Source organism: Lepidochelys olivacea, assembly GCF_965140295.1.
Source record: "Lepidochelys olivacea isolate rLepOli2 genome assembly, chromosome: 14".
In the NCBI taxonomy this organism is placed as follows: Eukaryota; Metazoa; Chordata; order Testudines; family Cheloniidae; genus Lepidochelys; species Lepidochelys olivacea.
Window position 1 is genome coordinate 45,103,270 of NC_140424.1, and position 23,971 is coordinate 45,127,240.

Genomic DNA, 23,971 nt, shown 5'->3' on the forward strand with positions numbered 1-23,971 from the left:
CACACCCACACTGGGGAACAAAGTGCTTTTATTATTATAAATACACAGGAAATGGAGGCCGGAATCGGGGGTGTAACACTGACCCCCCCCCCACCATGATACGTCTCCCCGGGGGCGGGGGGCACAGCGGGGTTCCCAGGCAGACAGCCCCCCCCCCCCGCAGCTCCATAAATATTAAACATCCGCACAGGGGGCGGGGCCTGGGGACCCCAATATTTTACATACCAGTCAGGGAGCCCCAAACAGCCCCCCTCTGTGAGAAACGGGGGTCTCAGAATTGGGGGCTGCAGAGACCCCCCCTCAAAGATTGTGCTCCTGCACCCCCAAATTTTGTGTCCTGGTCACGCTGACCCTCTGGGCTCTAGCCCCCCCAAAATCAGTCTGGCACCCCCACATCAATCTGAAGCCCCCTCAAACTAGGGCCCCCATGATGCTGGGCCCCCCCAAAGGCAGCTGGACTCCCAAACCTGCACCCCCAAGTCAATTGCCCAGTCACCCCAACTGTGCACAGCACCCCAAAATTCAAAGTACCCCAGACACCTGCAGCCCCAAATTTCAAGTCAGATGCAGCCAGCTCTGCAATTACCCCAATACACCCCTAGATTGCAAAGGTGCGGGCCCCCCCAAAACACCTGGATCAGAAAATGCAGGAATCGCGCCCTGCAATACAGCCTAGTACCCCAATACTGACAATGTGCTACCGAGAATTGAACTGAACCTTATAACTAATGACACCCCCATAATGTCCCATTAACCCCCAGCAGCCCCCCAAAATTATCCTAGAACCCCTGAACTCAGGGTCCAAGTCTCCAGCCGTTTATAAAAATAACCCCAATAACATGCAAAACCAGCCACCCCCAAATTACCACTCCTAAAACACCCCAAAAATTCCAGCAAACCCCCAAATAAATGGAGTTCCCTGAACTGAATCACCCGATGAATTAATACAAAACCTCTAGTGACCCCCAAAACTAGCAGTCTTCACAGGCAGGGAGCCCCAAAACTTAACCCTGAGTCCCTACAAGTCATGAAAATTTCTAGTGACCCCCCCAATTTAAGTGGTTCCCGAAAACTCAACCCACTGAATGAACCTCTAACATAGGCCAATGTACTTAACTCAGTCCACGTGAACTCCCTTAAGGGGAGTGAACCCCCAAACTACAAGCAAATTCTCTAGTGACCCCCAATATCAACAGCCCTTAACTACTAAAATAAGTGAACCTCTAAAATTCATGCAAATGTCCCAATGACCCCAAACTTCCCAGAGCCAAGAACCAGGTGCTGCAACGTGAACCCCAAAATATAACGCACAATTCCTGCTGACCCCAACCAGCAGGTCTCCTAGACACCCCAAAACCCACAGCCCCAAACTGTCTCCTGGAAATGCAACCCCCAAATTTGGTCACCCCAAAACCACCCTCAAGGCCCTAAAACTGAACCCCCCAATTGCAGCTGATGCCTCTTTCCAAGCCTTGGGGTTCAACTAAGTTCCCCAGTTGAATCCACATCCATCTTTGGCACCCCAAAGTTTGGGCTCCCATGTCTAATATTCCCCATAGCGAACCCCCAAATCCTTCCTAGTCACCCCTCAAATCCTTGACCCCAGTGTGGGGGTACTGCAGAGTCTCTAGGGAGTTCCCCAAATCCCCTTACACTCATCCGTCCCCCCAATTTTCCACTCCCAAATTCAATGGAACCCCCACACTGCCTCATCTGGAAACGTACCTAAAAAGTTCTGTGAACCCCCAAATGTCAAGTACCCCAATATTCCCCCTTTTGGGGATCCACTCCCTCCCCCTCCCCTGAGCTAAGACGGGGTTGGGTCTGGTTTTGGGGGTACAACAGTGGAGCTCTGAAGCCCCCCTGAAATCCCTGAGTCCCACACGAACATGGCAGCTCGGTTGGTCCCCTTGTGCCGGGCACGAAAGGGTTAATACTGGAACCTGCCTGGCTGGGGGGGCTGAGTCACCCCCAAACTGAGCCCTCCCAGGGCAGCCCCCCACAACCAGGCAGCCATGATATGAACTATGGGCCGGTTCAAACCCCGTCACCCCCCAAATCTTTTACAATCGTTTTCTGACCGGGAAAAGGACCCCAGCCGCCCCCCAGGACCCTATCTTCCCAACGTCCCATTCCCAGCCTCCCCCGCAATTCCAGCCCCCCGGACCCTCCCCGAGGAAACCTCCTGCTCCAAACACCCAAACAGGGTGGTGTGGCCTGGAGGGTTGCAATTGAAAAGGCGGGGTGCCCCCCCGTCCTCCCCGGGCTAGGAGAGCCAGGGGGCCAGGCAGGCCTCGTAGACGGTGCGGTTGGAGTGCCAGGCCGTGTGGGGCACCCCGGGCACCAGGCACCGGGTGATGGCACCGCGGGCATCCAGCGTCTTCAGCCCGAAGCTGTCCTGCAGGTAAACCTGGCAGGGATGGGGGGGGTCGGGTATATGGGGGGGGAAATCAGAGACAGGCGAGAGTCAGACAGCGTAATACAGAGAGACCCCCCTGCCCCCTCCAGCCCCCCGACCCCGTCCCGCTGTGCATCAGGGCCCGAGACACGAGAACCCAGGGGTCCTGGCTCCCAGCCCCCCGGCTCTAACCCACCAGCCCCCACTCCCCTCCCACAGCCGGGGAGAGAACCCAGGAGTCCTGGCTCTCAGCCCCCCCCCGGCTCTAACTCACTAGCCCCCACTCCCCTCCCACAGCCGGGGAGAGAACCCAGGAGTCCTGGCTCCCAGCCCCCCGGCTCTAACCCACCAGGCCCCACTCCCCTCCCACAGCCGGGGAGAGAACCCAGGAGTCCTGGCTCCCAGCCCCCCCCGGCTCTAACCCACCAGCCCCCACTCCCCTCCCAGGCCTCACCAGCTGCTGCTCCATGTCCATCACCGTCTCGTTGAGGTTGTAGAAAGCGAAGAGGCTGTTTGGGGGGGAATGAGGTGGGGGGGTTACTGAGGGGTCATTTATTGGGGGGTGCCCAGGTCGCAGGGAGCTGCACACCCAGCCCTGGGCCGGCCCCCAATTTCTGTTATCCCCCAGCACCTGGCACCCTCCCCACCCCCCCAAATCTCCCCCACTGGGGGTCCCCCCTAACTGCAGGTTCTCCTGGCTCCCCAAATCCTGCGCTGGCCCCCAAACTTCATCATATCCCCTCCCCCTCTGCACCCCACCCTTCCCACCACAGCCCAGCTGTGAACCCTCCCACTTCCCAGGACAGCCCCCCACAGGCCCCCCAAATTCACCCCCCCAACTTCCAGTGCCCCCTTTCTATGGCCCCCATAAATCATCCCTGGCTCCCACAGCAACGCTCCCAGGGCCCCCGATCTCCCCCCGGCGCGTTCACCTGGACTGCCAGGGCGTGATGACCCCGTCGTCCGGACCCCCGACCAGAACCAGCTTCTGGATCCGCACGAGATTCCTCTTCCAGGCTGGGGGCACGGGGAGGGGAGTTATGGGGGGTAGGGGGACCCCAGCTGCGAACACCCCACCCTGCAAGGACCAGCCTAGAGAAACAGGGGGCTGCGGGTCGGGAGCGAGGGGCGCTGGCGAGGCCGGGGGGCCGGGAGCGAGGCATGCTGGGGAGAAGGGGGGCTGAGGGCGAGGGGCGCCGGGGGGTCGGGAGCGAGGGGCGCCGGGGGGCCGGGGGGCTGCGGGTCGGGAGCGAGGGGCGCCGGGGGGCCGGGGGGCTGCGGGTCGGGAGCGAGGGGCGCCGGGGGGCCGGGGGTCGGGAGCGAGGGGCGCCGGGGAGCCGGGAGCGAGGGGCGCCGGGGAGCCACGGGGCCGGGGGGCTGCGGGTTGGGAGTGAGGGGCACCGGGGGGCTGTGGGTCGGGAGCGAGGGGCGCCGGGGGGCCGGGGGGCTGCGGGTCGGGAGTGAGGGGCGCCGGGGGGCCAGGGGTCGGGAGTGAGGGGCGCCGGGGGGCTGCGGGTCGGGAGCGAGGGGCGCCCTCCCTTACCTGTGGCGTTGGGATTAACCCTTTCACTGTTGAGCAGGGCGAGGAAGTTGCTGGTGTTGAGATAAAGGTCCCGGTGATGTGGGTCTGGAAGGCAGGAGGGGGGTCAGAGTCTGGGGAGGGGCCCCGAGGCCCCGCCCGGCCCCGCCCGCCCCCGACTCACCATTCCAGTAGTTGCAGATGGAGACGTCCTGGCCCAGGTGGGTGTAGCAGAACCGGAAGAGGTTGGACTTCACGTACCTGGGGAACAGCCAGCGCAGGTACCGGGTGTCTGCAGGGGGCAGGGAGTCAGACGGGCCTCGGCCCCCCGGCGCCCCTCACTGCCGACCCACGGCCCCCCCGGCGCCCCTCACTCCTGACCTGCAGACCCCCAGCCCCATCACTGCCAACCCGCAGCCCCCCCGGCCCCCCAGCACCCCTCACTGCCGACCCACGGCCCCCCCGGCGCCCCTCACTGCCGACCCATGGCCCCCCCGGCGCCCCTCACTCCTGACCTGCAGACCCCCAGCCCCATCACTGCCAACCCGCAGCCCCCCCGGCCCCCCAGCACCCCTCACTGCCGACCCACGGCCCCCCCGGCGCCCCTCACTGCCGACCCACGCCCCCCCCGGCGCCCCTCACTCCTGACCTGCAGACCTGCAGCCCCCCTGGCCCCCCAGCACCCCTCACTCCCAACCTGCAGCCCCCCCGACCCTCCAGCCCCCCTCACTCCCAACCCAGAGCCCCCCCGGTGCCCCTCACCGCCGTACTGCCCCATCTGGGGGGCGGACAGAGAGATGAAGGTGTCGACGTTGTGATCAGGCATCGTGGAGAGCAGAGCTCGGCAGATGAGCCCCCCTAGGGAGAGGGAGAAATGCGGGGGGTCGCTCTGATGCTGGTGGGGGGGGGGGAAGAACCCTGCACATCCCCCTACCACCACTGGGGGAGACAAACAAAACCTGCCCCCATCGCCTGGGTCCAGGTCGGCCTCAGGGGGCAGAGTGCAATTCCGACGGTGAGCAGCAGGGGGAGGCACCAAAGCCAGACCCCCCCTCAGCCCCCCAGCTCCGCCGGCGCCCCTCACTCCCGACCCGCAGCCCCCTGGCGCCCCTCGCTCCCGACCCGCAGCCCCCCGGCCCCCCGGCGCCCCTCACTCCCGACCCGCAGCCCCCCGCTCCCCACCCGCAGCCCCCCGGCCCGCTGGCGCCCCTCGCTCCCGACCCGCAGCCCCCCGGCCCCCCGGCGCCCCTCGCTCCCGACCCGCAGCCCCCCGGCGCCCCTCACTCCCGACCCGCAGCCCCCCGGCCCCCCGGCGCCCCTCGTTCCCCACCCGCAGCCCCCCGGCGCCCCTCGCTCCCGTACCGCAGCCCCCCGGCCCCCCGGCGCCCCTCGTTCCCCACCCGCAGCCCCCCGGCGCCCCTCGCTCCCGACCCGCAGCCCCCCGGCCCCCCGGCGCCCCTCGCTCCCGACCCGCAGCCCCCCGGCACCCCTCGCTCCTGACCCGCAGCCCCCCGGCACCCCTCGCTCCCCACCCGCAGGCCCCCGGCCCCCCAGCGCCCCTCGCTCCCGACCCGCAGCCCCCCGGCGCCCCTCGCTCCCGACCCGCAGCCCCCCGGCCCCCCGGCGCCCCTCACTCCCGACCCGCAGCCCCCCGGCACCCCTCGCTCCCGACCCGCGAGCCCCCCGGCTCTCCCAGCCTGGGTGGGTACCCGGGCCCCTGGGGCCGGACGTACCCTGCGAGTAGCAGATGAGATGCACCCCGTTGGCCGCGTTCTGCATGATGGGCGAAATGGCCCGTCGGAAACCCTCCACCTGCACCCAGAGCGGCTTCAGGCTCTGGCTGTGGTCAAAGAGATCCACGACCGTCACGTTGGTGCCCGGGTGGGTCTGTGCCAGGGAGAGACGGGTAAGAGCCCAGCCAGCCCAGCCCTGCCCCCTGCTCCACCGGTGCCCCTCACTCCCGACCCGCAGCCCCCTGCCAGCCCGGCCCTGGGCCCCCCCAGCCCTGCCGGTGCCCCTCACTCCCGACCCGCAGCCCCCTGCCAGCCCGGCCCTGGGCCCCCCCCAGCCCTGCCGGTGCCCCTCACTCCCGACCTGCAGCCCCCTGCCAGCCCGGCCCTGGGCCCCCCCCAGCCCTGCCGGTGCCCCTCACTCCCGACCCGCAGCCCCCTGCCAGCCCGGCCCTGGGCCCCCCCCAGCCCTGCCGGTGCCCCTCACTCCCGACCCGCAGCCCCCTGCTCCGCTGGTGCCCCTCACTCCCGACCCGCAGCCCCCTGCAAGCCCAGCCCTGGCCTCCCCCCACAGCTCTGTTGATTCCTGCGTGGGGGGGGGTTGGAGAGAACTGATTTCACTTGGCATTTATCTTCAGAGTTTAAAACAAACTTTGCACTCAGACAGACTCAAGCCGCCTGCCAGGCCCAGTCTGTGTTACAGGAGGGAAACTGAGGCAGGGAGCGAGGAAGGACGTGCTTGAGGTCACACAGTGCGTGGGGAATGGAACCCAGGCATCCGAGCCCCACCCTGCTCTGAGCCCCCAGAGTGGAGCCGGGAGAGAACCCAGGAGTCCTGGCTCCCAGCCCCCCCTTCCTCTAACCCACCAGACCCCACTCCCTTCCCAGAGCCGGGGAGAGAACCCAGAGTGCTGAATATCTGGTCTAACTACTACACCCCACTGCCCATGTTCCCCTCACGCCAAGGGTGTCTCTGGGTTGTTTTTCTACCTGAGTCAGCTGGGCTGGGGCTGGCAAAATCCACCCTCTGCTCATCTGCCCCTGTCCCGCCCACAGCTGGGAGAGAACCCAGGAGTCCTGGCTCCCAGCCCCCCCCCGCTCTAACCACTAGGCCCCACGAGCCGGGGAGAGACCCAGGCGCCCGGGGTGGGGACCCAGGCGTCCGGCGGACCTGGTTGATGAAGTGCAGCAGCGGGCTGAAGTCCGAGGGGCTGTCGAAAAGGCCGTGCACGACCACGACCGGCTTGTAGGCGGCGCCGAGGGGGAGGAGGAGGAAGAGGGGGGCCAGCGTCCCCCAGATCCTCTGGGGTTGGCTCATCGTCCTGGAATCCCACCAAGGCGCAGGGGGGTCTGGGCAGGAGAGAGAGAGACAGTTTAAGGTGCACCCCCCCAAATTCACCTCCCCCTCCACTGCACCCCCGTTTTGCAAGCAGGGGGGAGAAAACCCAGGCGTCCGGGCTCCCAGCCCCACCCCCTAAGCACTAGACCCCCCCCCTTTCCGCCCCTCCCCGCGCCGGGGTGGGACCCAGGAGTCCGGCTCCCAGTGGGGGTGCAATGCAGGTCAGTTCACCCCCTTTCTCAGCCCCCCCCGCTACGGAGAAGGGGCCCTTTGAGGGTCACCCCCACTGCAAACTTTCTAGCCCCCCCGCCTCTGTGCCCCCCCCGCTTTGCCCCCCTGCAGCCAGCCGGGTCCCCCGTAATGCACCCGGGGGCTCCGGAGAGGACCCCAAAATCCCCCGTACCCCGGGGGGATTTCAGCCCCTCCCTCTTTCAGGGGCCAGGACGCCTGGGTCCTCTCCCCGGCCCCCCTTGAATGCACAGCGGCGGCCCCTCCCCCACGGCCGGGGGGCGGATCTCACCCCGCGATCCGGCCGGTCCCTTGTTTACTTCCCGCGCCCCCCCCCGCGTCAGTTCCGGAAGTCGGCCCCGGCAACCGCGCAGGCTTCCCTAGCAACGGAGTCTGAGAATTCCACGGCCCCCCCGCCCTGGATGCCCCCCGCCGGAGCTGGCAGAGAACCCAGGAGTCCTGGCTCCCAGACCCCCCTGCTCTAACCCACCAGCCCCCGCTCCCCTCCCAGAGCTGGGGAGAGAAAGAACCCAGGAGTCCTGGCTTACAGCCTGCCCCACCCAGCTGGGGAAAGAAAGAACCCAGGAGTCCTGGCTCCGAGCCCCGCCCCCACTCTAATACACTAGCCCGCACTCCCCTCCCAGAGCCGGGAGAGAACCCAGGCGTCCTGGCTCCCGGCCCCCCCTCCCAGAGCCAAGAGAGAACCCAGGCGTCCTGGGTCCCAGCCCCCGCAGAGCTGGGAGAGAACCCAGGCGTCCTGGGTCCCAGCCCCCCCCCAGAGCTGGGAGAGAACCCAGGTGTCCTGGCTCCCGGCCCGCTCTCCAGGAGCTGGCACGCGAGCCCGCTTGCAGGGCAAACACTGGGCGCCGGGGAAGGGCTTGTCAAGGGCCGCTGGAGAGGCCGGGAGGGAGAAGGGGAAACCCGGGAAAAGCCGGAACTTGCCCCAGGCAGAGCCCTGCGGAGCCGGCCCGGAGCAGGGGCCTTGGCTGTGTGGGTACCGTGGGGGGCTGAGAGTCACTGAACCAAGCCGGACCCCCAGGGAGGATGGAAACCCTGTCAAGCTGGGGGTGCGTCCGTCCCCCAGCCCCCCTAGTTCCAGCCCCTCTGCCCTGCAGGCCGAGAAATCGCTGGGCACAAGGGGGGATCACAGCCCCTGATACTAACACGGCCGGGACACGAGCCAGGCCCTCCCGCCGTGGGCTCCCGCATTCGTTTGGCGCCGTCTCCCGAGCGGTAACGGGGCGGGAGCCAGTCAAAGCCGTGAGTGTCAGGGGTCCCACGAGAACAGGGTCACCAGACGTCCCGATTTGAAAGGGACAGTCCAGATTTTGGGGGCTTTTCTTATATAGGCTCCTATTGCCCCCCACCCCGTCCCGATTTTGCACACTTGCTATCTGGTCACCTGATGCGAGAATCACCTAAGACTCCCACGCCAGCCGGCTGCCCGGGCGGGCCGGGAGTTAGCACCACTCCGGAGGGATGCCGTACTGGTCCGAAAGACGGAGCCCCGCCGGCGCGATGACCGGGTCGGCCCCCGGCCAGAGCCACAGGACCCATCACAAGACAGGGGCTGACGCACCGGCGGCTGCCGGCTCGAATCAACCCTCTGGTCTCAACACAAACGTGGCAAAGCGCACGGTAACGGCAGGCGACAGCTGCACGCCCGGCGCAGTTACCAGCCGCCAGCGCCTGGGTAGTGAAATAGAGCCGAGGCCGCGGAAACCAAGACGCATTACTGACTCTGTGTCCAGCCACCAAACCCCAGGGGCACTGCAAAGCCTGACGAAAAAGCCTCATTAATTACGGCACACGCGTGTAGCGAATAAACCGATGCGTCGACTCAAGCAGAAGAGGACGGGTGGCCGACGGGTCCCTTTCCGAGACAACCGTCGAGTCGGCCGCCGCACGACCGGGGCCAGAAGAGAAGGAAAGAACTCGCCGGCTCTGCGCAGAACAGAGAGATCCCCAGATCGATGCAAACGAGTCTGAGGAAATCGCCGCATTAATGACTCGTCCGATACGTTAACGATGGTGATAATAAAATGGAGTTTGATGAAGAAACGCTCATGAGTCTTTCTGCCCGACCAGCTCAGAGCTCTAGACCCTACCCAGGAATACAACGCTGGATCTCACCACATCTATTCCGGATCAGAGGGAGTCTGGGCCTGTCCAATGACCTCATGCCTACGCCGCTGTATTTATCAGCGAAATAATCAGATAGTAGGAAAGACAGCGCTGCTGAGGAGCAGTAAGAAGAGGTCGTTTGCTCAGAGAGAGTTGCATCAATTCCGAGGCCTGCGCTGATATGTGCCTGGGAACCCTGCTAACTCTGAGCTCGGTTCGTTAATCGCGAGGTAGCGAAAATACAAAGGTGAGTCAGTGAACAGATATTAACGACCACTAGCCCAATAATAGGGCTGGGCCGGTCCTTACCTCTCCGGGCAGCGCTCCGCGGGGCTGGCCGGCTCGGGTCTGGTCCGACCCAGCCCCGCTGTGGCTTTTTCAGCCAGATCTTCACCACCAGCTGGGTTTCATTTCCCTCCGACTGGGACCGGGATCGCAAAGGGGAACCGGGATCGCAAAGGGGAACCGGGCTCCACACCAGATCAGAAACTTCCTCAGACTTCAGAGTAGCAGCTGTGTTAGTCTGTATCCGCAAAAAGAACAGGAGGACTCGTGACACCTTAGGGAGTAACACATTTATTTGAGCGTGAGCTTTCATGGGCTATGGCTCACTGCATCGGATGCTCACGAATGCTCAGCTGTAGCCCATGAAAGCTCATGCTCAAATAAATTGGTTAGTCTCTAAGGTGCCACGAGTCCTCCTGTTCTTTTTCCTCAGACGGTCACTCAAATGTGTCAAGTGCCCGGAGAGGGGAGTGCGGGCTGGTGTTAGATCTGGTGGGGGCTCGGCACCAGGACTCCTGGGTTCTCTCCCTGGTGCTGGGAGGGGAGTGGGGTTTACTGACGCTCACCCCATGCTAACCCCATGACACAAAGCGCCGGTGGAAAGCATGAACCAGCTCTGGACGTGCCCATGACCAGTGAGAGCTCAGGGAAGAGGCTGAGACGAAGGGTTGAGGCCTGGCCGGGACTTTCCAGGGGCCGTGTCAACCTTCCCAGGGTGTCACGGAGCGAAAACCTGAGTCTGGTTCCTTTCCAAGGCCCAAGAAAAGGGGAACACAAATTACACTGGCTCAGTCCTAGGGTCATAATGGGAGCCCTGGCCAAAATCAGGGCCCCGTCGCGCCGGGTGCTGTACAGCCTCTGGCCGGGATCAGGGCCCCGTCATGCCAGGTGCTGCAGAGACTCTGACCAAGATCAGGGCCCCGTCGCGCCAGGTGCTGTACAGACTCTGGCCGGGATCAGGGCCCCGTCGCGCCGGGCGCTGTACAGACTCTGGCCGGGATCAGGGCCCCGTCGCGCCGGGCGCTGTACAGACTCTGGCCGGGATCAGGGCCCCGTCGCGCCCGGCGCTGTACAGACTCTGGCCGGGATCAGGGCCCCGTCGCGCCGGGCGCTGTACAGACTCTGGCCGGGATCAGGGCCCCGTCATGCCAGGTGCTGCAGAGACTCTGACCAAGATCAGGGCCCCGTCGCGCCAGGTGCTGTACAGACTCTGGCCGGGATCAGGGCCCCGTCGCGCCCGGCGCTGTACAGACTCTGGCCGGGATCAGGGCCCCGTCGCGCCGGGCGCTGTACAGACTCTGGCCGGGATCAGGGCCCCGTCGCGCCGGGCGCTGTACAGACTCTGGCCGGGATCAGGGCCCCGTCGCGCCGGGCGCTGAACAGACTCTGGCCGGGATCAGGGCCCCGTCGCGCCGGGCGCTGTACAGACTCTGGCCGGGATCAGGGCCCCGTCGCGCCGGGCGCTGAACAGACTCTGGCCGGGATCAGGGCCCCGTCGCGCCGGGCGCTGTACAGACTCTGGCCGGGATCAGGGCCCCGTCGCGCCGGGCGCTGTACAGACTCTGGCCGGGATCAGGGCCCCGTCGCGCCGGGCGCTGTACAGACTCTGGCCGGGATCAGGGCCCCGTCGCGCCGGGCGCTGTACAGACTCTGGCCGGGATCAGGGCCCCGTCGCGCCGGGGTGTGACTCAGTGAGAGCTGGTCCCCTGAGCCCAGGAGCTCGCAGTCTCACTAGACACAGGAAGGATCATTATCCCCACTTGGGGAAACTGAGGCAGGGAGTGATTCCGTGATTGGGCCAAAGTCCCAAAGACGGTCTGCGGCCCAGCTGGAGAGAGAACCCAGGTGTCCTGGCTCCCAGCCCCCACCCCCGCTCCAACCCACTAGCTGCCCCTCCCCTCCCCTCCCCCCGCTGGGGAGAGAACCCAGGCGTCCGGGTGCCCCGCCCTCCCCCCGTTGAGGGCTGCGTTGGGGGAGGGGCGCCCCGGAGGGTCTTTGCAGCAGCGCCCCCTGCCGGCCCGCCCCCGCAACCAGGCCCCGCAGCGGCGTCGGCTTCCTGCCCGCGGATTGCAGCCGGGTCAGGGCCGCCCCCCCCCGGCCGAGCCGCCCCCCCCCGGCCGAGCCGCCCCCCCCGCCCCGGGCATGGGGCGCTGGAGGTTCCTCTTGCAGCCCTGGCGAGCTGCGGGGTCGCGCGCCCCGGTGAGTGGGCGGGGGCGGCGGGGGGGGGGCCCGTTGCAAACAGCTGCTGGGCTGCAAACCTGCGGGGGGGGGGCGGCTTTGCGGGGCCCCCGCGGGCGCTTTTGCGGAGCGGCCCCCGCCAGGGGTTTGCTGCAGCCGCAGCCTTGACGCCCGCAACTCGGGCCCGGGGGGGCGGGGGGGGGGCTGTTGCCTTGGCCGCTTTGGGAGCGGGACCCCCCCACCTTGCCAGCGGTCCCCATGGCAGGTTCACGGCGGCGGGGACCCCCCCCGGCAGGCGGCTGCAGCTGGCCGGGGTCCCCCGCTGCCTCTGCAACCCCGCCGCTGAGGTGGAGGGTCGCGGCACCCCCACTTAGCGAGCGGGCGGCCGGGGGGGCCGGGGGGAGGGGCGGGGGGGCCGGGGGGAGCCCGGGGGGGCCGCGGGTGGCCGGGGGGAGCCCGGGGGAGGGGCGGGGCGGCTGGGCGAGCGGGCGGCCGGGGGGAGCCCCGGGGAGCCCCGGGGGGGCTGGGCGAGCTGGCGGCCGGGGGGAGCCCCGGGGGGGCTGCGGGTTGCCGGGGGGAGCCCGGGGGGGCCGGGGGGAGCCCCGGGGGGGCCGGCCGGCCGGGGGGAGCCCGGGGGGGCCGGGGGGAGCCCGGGGGGGCTGCGGGTTGCCGGGGGGAGCCCCGGGGGGGGCGGGGCGGCCGGGGGGAGCCCCGGGGGGGGCTGGGCGAGCTGGCGGCCAGGGGGAGCCCCGGGGGGGCTGCGGGTTGCCGGGTTCCAGCCGGTACACTGGAGACTTCCCGGGGGCAGTTGCAGTTGCCCCAGGGCGGCGGGTGCCCCTTGTCCTTGGTGCCTTCGAGCCTTTCCTGTCCCGCAGCGGCCCCCGGCGCGAGGCCTGGCCTCGTCCTTCCCGCTGCCCCGGCAGCCCGTGCCCCCGCTGGCCCAGACGCTGGAGCGGTACCTGCGCTCGCTGGAGGTGCTGGTCACGCCCGAGGAGCTGGAGGAAACCCGGCAGCTGGTGCAGGAGTTCGGGGCGCCCGGCGGGGAGGGGGCGCGGCTGCAGGCCCAGCTGGAGCGCAGAGCCGCCCGCATGGAGAACTGGGTAGAGCTGGGGGGAACCCAGGCGTCCGGGGGTTAGGGAGCTGGGTGGGGAACCCAGGAGTCCTGGGCAGGGCTGGGAGCAGGCAGAACCCAGGAGTTTGGGGGGAGGGGTGAAAGGTGGGGGAACCCAGGAGTCCTGTGAGGGTCCCTGGAGCTTTTCGCGGGGAACACGGGGTGGGAACCCCGGCATCCGGGGAAGGAGACCCAGGCGGAAGGGGATGGGAGGGACCTGGCTGGGAGGGCTGTCCCGGGACAGCGCTCCCTGGTGGTGATGCTGCTCAGCCCCATCAGTGCAATGAGGTTGTGCCAGGTCTCAGCCTGGGGGGGAGGAGCAACAGGGGGAGCTCAGGTCAAAGGCCCCATGACCCCCAGCCCCGATTCTAACCTTGGTCTGTCCTCCCCGCCCCCCACCCCCAGCTCTCGGATTGGTGGGTGCAGAGCGCGTATCTGGAGAGCCGCTTACCCCTCACCGTCCACTCCAGCCCGGCCGTCGTGCTCCCCAAACAGGACTACAGCGACTGGAGGGGGCAGCTCCGGTGGGTATCGGGGAGGCGGAGCCCAGGGATGGGCTGGCAGGGGGCTGTGGGTTGGGAGTGAGGGGCACCGGCAGGGTGGGGGAAGCCTAGGGATGGGCTGGCAGGGGGCTGTGGGTCGGCAGTGAGGGGCACCGGCAGGGTGGGGGAAACCCAGGGCTGGGCTGGCAGGGGGCTGCGGGTCGGGAGTGAGGGGCACCGGCAGGGTGGGGGAAACCCAGGGCTGGGCTGGCAGGGGGCTGCGGGTCGGGAGTGAGGGGCACCGGCAGGGTGGGGGAAACCCAGGGCTGGGCTGGCAGGGGGCTGCGGGTCGGGAGTGAGGGGCACCGGCAGGGTGGGGGAAGCCCAGGGATGGGCTGGCAGGGGGCTGCGGGTCGGCAGTGAGGGGCACCGGCAGGGTGGGGGAAACCCAGGGCTGGGCTGGCAGGGGGCTGCGGGTCGGGAGTGAGGGGCACCGGCAGGGTGGGGGAAGCCCAGGGATGGGCTGGCAGGGGGCTGCGGGTCGGGAGTGAGGGGCACCGGTGGATCTGTGACTCCCCTCCCGCCCCCCCACCCCAGGTTTGCAGCGAAGCTCATCGCAGGGGTGCTGGATTTCAAGGCTAAGATTGATCAGTAAGTGCCTGACCCCCCCCCCCCCACAGCGGGGGAGGGTTGGGAGAAGGGGGGTTCTATTGGGGGACTAGATATCAGAGTTTGGTGGGAGGGGGAGGGGAGGGGCTATATGGGACCCAGGCGGTAGGGGAGGCTCTTGGGGTGAGGGAGGGGGCGATGCGGGGCGGGACTGGGGGGCCCTGCGGGTGAGGGAGGGGGCGATGCAGGACGGGGGGGCCCTGGGGGTGAGGGAGGGGGCGATGCGGGGAGGAGACTGGGGGGGCCCTGGGGGTGAGGGAGGGGGCGATGCGGGGAGGGGACGATGCGGGGAGGGGACTGGGGGGGGGCTCTTGGGGTGAGGGAGCGGGCGATGCAGGGAGGGGACGATGTGGGGAGGGGACTGGGGGGGCCCTGCGGGTGAGGGAGGGGGCGATGCGGGGAGGGGACTGGGGGGGCCCTGGGGGTGAGGGAGGGGGCGATGCGGGGAGGGGACTGGGGGGGCCCTGGGGGTGAGGGAGGGGGCGATGCGGGGAGGGGACTGGGGGGGCCCTGGGGGTGAGGGAGGGGGCGATGCGGGGAGGGGGCGATGCGGGGAGGGGACTGGGGGGGCCCTGGGGGTGAGGGAGGGGGCGATGCGGAGAGGGGGCGATGCGGGGAGGGGACTGGGGGGGCCCTGGGGGTGAGGGAGGGGGCGATGCGGGGAGGGGACTGGGGGGGCCCTGGGGGTGAGGGAGGGGGCGATGCGGGGAGGGGGCGATGCGGGGAGGGGACTGGGGGGGCCCTGGGGGTGAGGGAGGGGGCGATGCGGGGAGGGGACTGGGGGGGGCTCTTGGGGTGAGGGAGCGGGCGATGCAGGGAGGGGACGATGCGGGGAGGGGACTGGGGGGGCCCTGGGGGTGAGGGAGGGGGCGATGCGGGGAGGGGACTGGGGGGGCCCTGCGGGTGAGGGAGGGGGCGATGCGGGGAGGGGACTGGGGGGGCCCTGCGGGTGAGGGAGGGGGCGATGCGGGGAGGGGACTGGGGGGGCCCTGGGGGTGAGGGAGGGGGTGATGCGGGGAGGGGACTGGGGGGGCCCTGGGGATGCGGGGAGGGGGCGATGCGGGGAGGGGACTGGGGGGGCCCTGCGGGTGAGGGAGGGGGCGATGCGGGGAGGGGACTGGGGGGGCCCTGGGGGTGAGGGAGGGGGCGATGCGGGGAGGGGACTGGGGGGGCCCTGGGGGTGAGGGAGGGGGCGATGCAGGGAGGGGACGATGCGGGGAGGGGACTGGGGGGGCCCTGGGGGTGAGGGAGGGGGCGATGCGGGGAGGGGACGATGCGGGGAGGGGACTGGGGGGGCCCTGGGGGTGAGGGAGGGGGCGATGCGGGGAGGGGACTGGGGGGGCCCTGGGGGTGAGGGAGGGGGCAATGCGGGGAGGGGACTGGGGGGGCCCTGCGGGTGAGGGAGTGGGTGATGCGGGGAGGGGACTGGGGGGGCCCTGCGGGTGAGGGAGGGGGCGATGCGGGGCGGGACTGGGGGGGTTGCTCTGCCCCGTGTGTCTCACGTACCCCCCCCCAGGCAGGCTCTGCTGGTGGAGTACCGGGGGGGGCACCCCCAGTGCATGGCCCAGTACAGCCGCCTCTTCGCCTCCTGCCGCCTGCCCGGCCCCAAGCATGACGGGCTCCTGCTGCCCACCCCGGGGCGCCGGGCCCCCACTTTCATCACCGTCGTCCGCAACTTCCAGGTACTCCCGGGGCCCCGACCCGGCCCCCAAAACTGTCCCTGCCCTGGGACCCCCTGGGAAACGTGCCCCCCAGAGCCCCCTCAAGTGACACCCCCAAGTCCCGCTCTGCCCAGGTATGTCCCCCCCGCACCTCCCCCTCAGAGTCTGGGGTTCCCGGGGTGGGGGCAAGTGGGGGGTGCCCACGTAGGGAGTGGGGCTAGCTGACTGCTGAGGGGCTCTGAGCTGTATGTGGGGAAGGGGGCGTTTGCCGGGGGTCTGGGTCGGGGCTGGGGGGCTGACCCGACTCCCGGCCCCCCAGTTTTTCCAGCTGGAGGTGTACAACAGCGATGGGACCCCCCTCACCGTGGACCAGGTGCACTTGCAGCTGCAGCGTGTCCGGGGGCTGTCGTGGAAGACGGACAAGGAGCCGCTGGGGGTGCTGACTGGGGACCACCGGCACACCTGGGGCCAGGCCTACAGCACCCTCATGAGAGGTACGGGGGACCCTTGTGAGGGGCATGGGGGTCCTGGGGACCACCGGCACACCTGGGGCCAGGCCTACCGCACCCTCATGAGAGGTACGGGGGACCCTTGTGAGGGGCATGGGGGTCCTGGGGACCACCGGCACACCTGGGGCCAGGCCTACAGCACCCTCATGAGAGGTACGGGGGACCCTTGTGAGGGGCATGGGGGTGCTGACTGGGGACCACCGGCACACCTGGGGCCAGGCCTACCGCACCCTCATGAGAGGTACGGGGGACCCTTGTGAGGGGCATGGGGGTCCTGGGGACCACCGGCACACCTGGGGCCAGGCCTACAGCACCCTCATGAGAGGTACGGGGGACCCTTGTGAGGGGCATGGGGGTGCTGACTGGGGACCACCGGCACACCTGGGGCCAGGCCTACAGCACCCTCATGAGAGGTACGGGGGACCCTTGTGAGGGGCATGGGGGTCCTGGGGACCACCGGCACACCTGGGGCCAGGCCTACCGCACCCTCATGAGAGGTACGGGGGACCCTTGTGAGGGGCATGGGGGTCCTGGGGACCACCGGCACACCTGGGGCCAGGCCTACAGCACCCTCATGAGAGGTACGGGGGACCCTTGTGAGGGGCATGGGGGTCCTGGGGACCACCGGCACACCTGGGGCCAGGCCTACAGCACCCTCATGAGAGGTACGGGGGACCCTTGTGAGGGGCATGGGGGTCCTGGGGACCACCGGCACACCTGGGGCCAGGCCTACAGCACCCTCATGAGAGGTACGGGGGACCCTTGTGAGGGGCATGGGGGTGCTGACTGGGGACCACCGGCACACCTGGGGCCAGGCCTACAGCACCCTCATGAGAGGTACGGGGGACCCTTGTGAGGGGCATGGGGGTGCTGACTGGGGACCACCGGCACACCTGGGGCCAGGCCTACAGCACCCTCATGAGAGGTACGGGGGACCCTTGTGAGGGGCATGGGGGTGCTGACTGGGGACCACCGGCACACCTGGGGCCAGGCCTACCGCACCCTCATGAGAGGTACGGGGGACCCTTGTGAGGGGCATGGGGGTCCTGGGGACCACCGGCACACCTGGGGCCAGGCCTACAGCACCCTCATGAGAGGTACGGGGGACCCTTGTGAGGGGCATGGGGGTGCTGACTGGGGACCACCGGCACACCTGGGGCCAGGCCTACAGCACCCTCATGAGAGGTACGGGGGACCCTTGTGAGGGGCATGGGGGTCCTGGGGACCACCGGCACACCTGGGGCCAGGCCTACAGCACCCTCATGAGAGGTACGGGGGACCCTTGTGAGGGGCATGGGGGTCCTGGGGACCACCGGCACACCTGGGGCCAGGCCTACAGCACCCTCATGAGAGGTACGGGGGACCCTTGTGAGGGGCATGGGGGTCCTGGGGACCACCGGCACACCTGGGGCCAGGCCTACAGCACCCTCATGAGAGGTACGGGGGACCCTTGTGAGGGGCATGGGGGTCCTGGGGACCACCGGCACACCTGGGGCCAGGCCTACAGCACCCTCATGAGAGGTACGGGGGACCCTTGTGAGGGGCATGGGGGTCCTGGGGACCACCGGCACACCTGGGGCCAGGCCTACAGCACCCTCATGAGAGGTACGGGGGACCCTTGTGAGGGGCATGGGGGTCCTGGGGACCCCAAAAGCTGGGCCAGGCCTGCCGCACCTCATGAGAGGTGGAGGGGGGGCCCGGGCCTGGGAGACCTGGCTGGGGCTCCAGGTATATCTCCAGACGTAACGGGGGAGGGGGAAAGGAGGCGGGACTTCCTGCTTTGGAAGGGGCTGAAGGGGGACCCCGTCGCCCGGGGGACAGCAGTGAATGGGGTGTAACAAGGGCAGGACCCCAAAGCAGGGAGGATCTGGGTTCAAATCCTGCTTGGGGGAGGGGCTGACCCGTCCGGTGACCCCGCCCCAGACCGGCTGAACCGGGAGTCGGCCCGGTGCATCCAGCGCAGCCTCTTCACCGTCTGCCTCGACGCCCCGGTGCTGAAGGTGTCGGACGAGCGCTACCCCAGCCGCGTCGCCGCCCAGATGCTGCACGGGGGCGGCAGCTACTCCAACAGCGGCAACCGCTGGTTCGACAAGACCCTGCAGGTGAGGCGGGGGCGGGACTTCCTGCTTTGGGAGCAAGGGGGCGGGACTTCCTGTGTTGGAGTGCTGGGTGGGGGCGGGACTTCCTAATTTCCGGCGCTGAAGAAAATGTAGAGAGGGAGGTGGGATTTCCTAGTTTGGGCTGCAAGGGTGGGACTGTGTATAGGGAGGTGGGACTTCCTGTTTTGTACAAGTAAAGAGGCGGGACTTCCTGTTTGGGGATTACGGTGGAAGGGGAGAGGTGGGATTTCCTGTCTTGTGGACCTGGCCTGACCCTCATGCGCCTTCTTTCTCTCTCTTGTTCCCTGCCCCCAGTTCATTGTGGGGGAGGATGGCGTTTGCGGGGTGCTGTATGAACAGGCCGTGGCCGACGGGGCCCCCATAGCCACCATCATCGACCATGTCCTCGATTACTGGTAACCCCTAAACTAGGACATTCGGGGTGTCCCCAGACCTGTGACCCCCCGATCAATCCCACAGGGCCAGCCGGACCCAATAGAAACAGAGGATTTGGGGTCACATCTCCCTATAAAGCAGCCCCCGAATATTCTTCTGAATTAGGGATTCTCTTATAATGGAGAGAAGGAGGAGATTTGGGGGTTTCATCTCCCCACAAGGCAGTACCCCAACTGTGCCAATGTTGGGGCTCCCCAAGATGGGGTGAGGGGGTTCACCCTTCCCTATGGGGTGGCATTCCCTGTACCCCAAATTACCCCTGTGTTGGGGAGCCTCTGAACTGGTGGGGGGGTAATTGGAGGCCCAGTCTCAGGGAGCAGCAGCCCCAGATCCCCCATTTTTGTCCTGCAGTGGGGGGACCCCAAAATGGGAAGCATGTGGGGGGGAGGTGGAATTGGGGTGAGAGATCCCCTGTACCACCTCTGTGGGGCTGGAGTAGACTGGTGAGCGCATGGAGCGGAACTTCCTGTTTTGGGAATGGGGAAAGGGGCGGGACTTCCTGCCTGGGGGGTGGGGAAAGGGGCGGGACTGTCTGCCTTGGGAAGGGGAGGGAAGTTGTGGGGGCGGGAGGGCAGAATATCCTACCTGGGGAGGCTGTTTTTGGGGTGCAGTGTCGTGCCCCCAGCATGGTGATTTTGGGGGGATCCTCCCGTCTGACCCTGGGGTCTCCGGCAGCAAGGACCCCGACACGGCGCGCGCCCCCATGACGCCCCTGCCCCTGCCCCCCAAGCTGTATTTCTACATCACCCCCGAGATCCAGTGGGACATCGAGCGAGCCAAACAGAACCTGGACATGTGAGAGCCGGGGGGGCCTGGGGGGCCCGGTGCGGGGAGAGGATGGGGGTTCAAAGGGGGAGGGGAAAGTTGGGGAGCGGCGGGGGGCTATTGGGGAGCAGGGGGTCAGGATGGGGCAGAGGGGTGGGGAGTGTGTATTGGGGGGGCGGAGGGTCCCAGCCCCCCATCTAACATCTCTCTCCCCCCAGCCTGATCACGGACCTGGACATCAGCTGTTTCACCTACCGGGGGTTCGGGCAGGGGCTCCCCAAGCGCTGGGGACTGCGCCCCGACTCCCTCTTCCAGGTGGCGCTGCAGCTGGCCTACTACAGGTGAGGGGCCGGGGGGCCGGGCGGGAGGGGCCGGGGAGGGAGGGGCCCCGGAGCTGGGGGGCTGGGGGTAGGGGCGGGAGGGGCCGAGGGCAGGGGAGGGAGGGGCCCCGGGGGGCCAGGCTGGGGGGCGGGTGGGCAGTGGGGGGGGCCGTGTGGGGCGGGGCCGTGTGGGGCTGACCCCCGTCTCCCCCCAGGACCCACGGCTCGCTCTGTGCCACCAGCGAGGTGGTGTCCCTGCGGCGCTTCCACCAGGGCCGGACGGACGCCGTGCGCCCCGCGGCCCCCCCGGTGCTGCGCCTGGCACGGGCCATGGACGCGCCCCACGGCCAGGTAACCGGCCCTCCTGCCCCCCCCCGCGGCCCCCCCGCAGCCCCCCCGGTGCTGCGCCTGGCACGGGCCATGGACGCGCCCCACGGCCAGGTAACCGGCCCCCCCTGCCCCCCCCGCGGCCCCCCCGGTGCTGCGCCTGGCACGGGCCATGGACGCGCCCCACGGCCAGGTAACCGGCCCCCCCTGCCCCCCCCCGCGGCCCCCCCGGTGCTGCGCCTGGCACGGGCCATGGACGCGCCCCACGGCCAGGTAACCGGCCCCCCCTACCCCCCCCCGCGGCCCCCCCGGTGCTGCGCCTGGCACGGGCCATGGACGCGCCCCACGGCCAGGTAACCGGCCCCCCCTGCCCCCCCCGCGGCCCCCCCGCGGCCCCCCCGGTGCTGCGCCTGGCACGGGCCATGGACGCGCCCCACGGCCAGGTAACCGGCCCCCTCTGCCCCCCCCCGCGGCCCCCCCGGTGCTTCGCCTGGCACGGGCCATGGACGCGCCCCACGGCCAGGTAACCGGCCCCCCCTGCCCCCCCGCGGCCCCCCCGCGGCCCCCCCGGTGCTGCGGCTGGCATGGGCCATGGACGCGCCCCACGGCCAGGTAACCGGCCCCCCCCGCGGCCCCCCCGGTGCTGCGGCTGGCACGGGCCATGGACGTGCCCCACGGCCAGGTAACCGGCCCCCCCTGCCCCCCCCCACGGGCCCCCCGGTGCTGCGCCTGGCACGGGCCATGGACGCGCCCCACGGCCAGGTAACCGGCCCCCCCTGCCCCCCCCGCGGCCCCCCCGCAGCCCCCCCGGTGCTGCGGCTGGCACGGGCCATGGACGCGCCCCACGGCCAGGTAACCGGCCCCCCCCGCGGCCCCCCCGGTGCTGCGCCTGGCACGGGCCATGGACGCGCCCCACGGCCAGGTAACCGCCCCCCCCCGCGGCCCCCCCAGTGCTGCGCCTGGCACGGGCCATGGACGCGCCCCATGGCCAGGTAACCGGCCCCCCCCGCCCCCCCCCGGTGCTGCGCCTGGCACGGGCCATGGACGCGCCCCACGGCCAGGTAACCGGGCCCCCCACGTCCCCCCTGCGTCCCGCGGACATTTAACTGGCCCCCCACGTCCCACCCCCGTGTCCCACAGCCAGGTAACCAGCCCCCCACAACCCACCCACTGCCCTCCCACGGAGCCCCACAGGCAGGTATCCTGTCCCCCCCACGGCCCCCTGTGTTCCGCACCTTGCACGAGTCCCCCCACCCTGCAGTTCCCCACACACCCTGCCCGTACCCCTGGCCCCCAGCACCCCCATTCTGACCCGGCTCCCCCGGCCCCCCAGGACGAGGAGACGCGGTCCCTGCTGCAGGCGGCCGTGGAATCTCAGAGCGCCAGGACCGAACAGGTGAGAGAAACCCCCATCCCCCGCAGGGCTGGGACCCCGGCGTCCGGGCTGGGACCCTCTCCCCAGGTGGTGGGAGGCGGGAGGCCGGGACCCAGGCGTCCGGGCTGTGACCCTCTCCCCCCAGGTGCTCGCCGGGCAGGGCATCGACCGGCACCTGCTGGGGCTGAAGCTGGCGGCCATCGGGGACGGGCAGCGGCTGCCGGGGATCTTCATGGACACGGCCTACGCCATCGCCACACACTGCCGGCTGCTCACCGGGCAGGTACGGGCCCCCGGCGCCCCCCCACGAACCCCTCGCCCCCCCGGCGCTCCCCCACGAACCCCCCAACGAACCCCTCGCCCACCCCCCGCTGCCCCTACGCCATCGCCACACACTGCCGGCTGCTCACCGGGCAGGTACGGGCCCCCGGCGCCCCCCCACGAACCCCTCGCCCCCCCGGCGCTCCCCCACGAACCCCCCAACGAACCCCTCGCCCACCCCCCGCTGCCCCTACGCCATCGCCACACACTGCCGGCTGCTCACCGGGCAGGTACGGGCCCCCGGCGCCCCCCCCCACGAACCCCTCGCCCCCCCGGCGCCCCCCCACAAACCCCCCAACGAACCCCTCGCCCGCCCCCCGGTGCCCCTACGCCATCGCCACGCACTGCCGGCTGTTCACCGGCCAGGTTCGGCCCCATAGCGCCCACCGACTGACCCCTGCCCCATGGTGCCCCCCAACTAATCCTCACCCGCCTCACGGTGCCCCCTAACTAACTCTTACCCACCCCACAGCGCCCCTACGCCATCACCACGTGCTACGTGCTGGTTACCAGGCAGGTCTGTGCCCCCCCTGCCCCCCAGCTACCCCCTGTGCTGGTGCCATCCACCGATGGCTGCTCACCAGGCAGCTGTGGACCCCTGCCCCCCAGGTGTGGGGGGGAGTCCCTTCACCGGGGGCTGCGGTGGGCTCATCCTGCCCCCTCACTGGAGGTCATCGGCGGTGGGGGTTCAGGTTCGGGTGTGGGCAGGGGAGGGGACTTGGGGTGGCCGCCCCCTCACCCCGCTCTCCCCCCCGCCACCCCCCAGGTGTCTTCGCGCTCCGACTGCCTGATGGTCTACGGGCCGCAGGTGCCGGACGGCTACGGGGTCTGCTACAACCCGCTGGACGCCCACGTCAACTTCGCCATCACGGCCTTCAACTGCTGCCACGAGACCCACGCCCGGCGCCTGGCCCGCGCCCTGCACCGGGTCCTGGACCAGCTGGCCCGCCTGCTGGGGGAGAGCCCGGGGGGCGGGGATGTGGAGGGGCAGCCCTGACGGCCCCCCGCCACGTGCTCCTCTGCAGCCCCCTTACCCACCCCCCTCTGCCCCCATTACCCAACATCCCCTTCTGTGCCCGCTCGCTCCTTACCCAGAATCCCCTATGCGTCCTCTGCCATCCTACCCACAATCCCCTGCTGTGCCCGCTCCCCTCCTTACCCACAACCCCCTGCTGTGCCCGCTCCCCTCCTTACCCAGAGTTCCCTCTGGGCGGGGGCAGCATCCCCCTTCACCCAGGCAAGGGGGAGACAAATCTAACTTATTTTCTGACGACGGAAAATGAATAAAAATCATGGTGCCATTTGTAGCTTTGTGGTGTCAGCTCTGAGTGTGGGACCCCCCCGAATGCCCCCTCCTGTCCCGGGGTCCCCGGGCGATGCTCTGGGACTGCTCCCCAGGAAGCCGGGCAGGACTCTGGGGGAGTCTCCTCTCGGGGAGCAGCCTGTCTGCAGGACACACAGCTCACCCGGCTCCACCTTCCTGGGTCTGACCTCGGAGCATTCAGCATCCTCTGCCCCTCCGTGTGCTTCCCCCCAGCGAGTCCGCTCAGGCGGGGTCCTGGGGAAGCCAGAGGGTCCTGCCCCCCAACTCCGCAGCCAGACGGGACTCTCAGCCAGCCAGTAAAACAGAAGGTTTATTAGACGACACGAACATGGTCTAACACAGAGCTTGTAGGTGCAGAGAACGGGACCCCTCAGCTGGGTCCATTTTGGGGGGCAGTGAGCCAGACAACCCCATCTGCCCTTCACTCCATGCCCCAGCCAGCCCCAAACTGAAACTCCCTCCAGCCCCTCCTCCTCTGGGCTTTGTCCCTTTCCCGGGCCAGGTGGTCACCTGATCCCTTTGTTCTCCAACCCTTTAGCTCTCACCTTGTAGGGGGGAAGGGCCCAGGCCATCAGTGGCCAGGAAACAGGGTGTCGGCCATTCTCTGTGTCCAGACCCCTGCCCACACCTGCCCTCTAGGGCTCTGCAATGATCATACACCCTTACCCCACCCCCTAGATACTTAAGAACTGCCTAGGGGAAACTGAGGCACCCCCACACTATTCAGAGGAAACCTTAAGAACAGTCCCAC

The 23,971-nt window shown here is 69.0% G+C and overlaps 2 protein-coding genes across 6 annotated transcripts; one reads left to right on the forward strand and one right to left on the reverse strand.

Moving 5' to 3' along the window:
* Positions 1-8: 8 nt before the first annotated feature.
* On the reverse strand, positions 9-9,885 carry PPT2 (palmitoyl-protein thioesterase 2). Of its 3 annotated transcripts, none has more exons than XM_084647270.1 (9): positions 9,648-9,885; positions 6,819-6,997; positions 5,651-5,804; positions 4,680-4,775; positions 4,102-4,209; positions 3,942-4,025; positions 3,331-3,415; positions 2,853-2,907; positions 9-2,410 (listed from the first exon to the last, which is right to left on the reverse strand). In XM_084647270.1, the coding sequence occupies exons 2-9, from the start codon at positions 6,963-6,965 to the stop codon at positions 2,267-2,269; spliced, it is 873 nt and encodes a 290-aa protein (XP_084503396.1). In that variant the 5' UTR covers positions 6,966-6,997; positions 9,648-9,885; the 3' UTR covers positions 9-2,266. The 3 variants fall into 3 exon arrangements, with proteins under 3 accessions (XP_084503396.1, XP_084503395.1, XP_084503394.1); XM_084647269.1 differs by lacking the exon at positions 9,648-9,885 and adding an exon at positions 7,507-7,619; XM_084647268.1 differs by lacking the exon at positions 9,648-9,885 and adding an exon at positions 7,390-7,493.
* Positions 7,187-23,203, forward strand: LOC311530539 (carnitine O-acetyltransferase-like). Of its 3 annotated transcripts, none has more exons than XM_084647266.1 (14): positions 7,187-7,207; positions 12,677-12,901; positions 13,318-13,436; positions 13,992-14,045; positions 15,580-15,745; positions 16,044-16,218; positions 18,157-18,335; positions 18,648-18,748; positions 19,464-19,583; positions 19,772-19,894; positions 20,089-20,224; positions 21,534-21,596; positions 21,721-21,858; positions 22,663-23,203. In XM_084647266.1, exons 1-14 carry the CDS (start codon positions 7,202-7,204, stop codon positions 22,891-22,893), a joined length of 1,836 nt encoding a protein of 611 aa, XP_084503392.1. In that variant the 5' UTR covers positions 7,187-7,201; the 3' UTR covers positions 22,894-23,203. The 3 variants fall into 3 exon arrangements, with proteins under 3 accessions (XP_084503392.1, XP_084503391.1, XP_084503393.1); XM_084647265.1 differs by lacking the exon at positions 7,187-7,207 and adding an exon at positions 11,735-11,822; XM_084647267.1 differs by lacking the exons at positions 7,187-7,207; positions 19,464-19,583 and adding an exon at positions 11,735-11,822.
* The last annotated feature ends 768 nt before the right edge of the window (positions 23,204-23,971 follow it).

Coding starts and splice junctions, on each gene's coding strand:
- PPT2 (XM_084647270.1), bottom strand. CDS start 6,965: ATGAGCCAACCCCAGAGGATCTGGGGGACGCTGGCCCCCCTCTTCCTC. Junction 3,416..3,941: donor GGTTAATCCCAACGCCACAG/GTAAGGGAGGGC, acceptor CCGTGCCCCCAG/CCTGGAAGAGGAATCTCGTG. Junction 2,908..3,330: donor ATCACGCCCTGGCAGTCCAG/GTGAACGCGCCG, acceptor CCCCCCAAACAG/CCTCTTCGCTTTCTACAACC.
- LOC311530539 (XM_084647265.1), top strand. CDS start 11,766: ATGGGGCGCTGGAGGTTCCTCTTGCAGCCCTGGCGAGCTGCGGGGTCG. Junction 18,336..18,647: donor GGTTCGACAAGACCCTGCAG/GTGAGGCGGGGG, acceptor CCCTGCCCCCAG/TTCATTGTGGGGGAGGATGG. Junction 21,597..21,720: donor AGAGCGCCAGGACCGAACAG/GTGAGAGAAACC, acceptor CTCTCCCCCCAG/GTGCTCGCCGGGCAGGGCAT.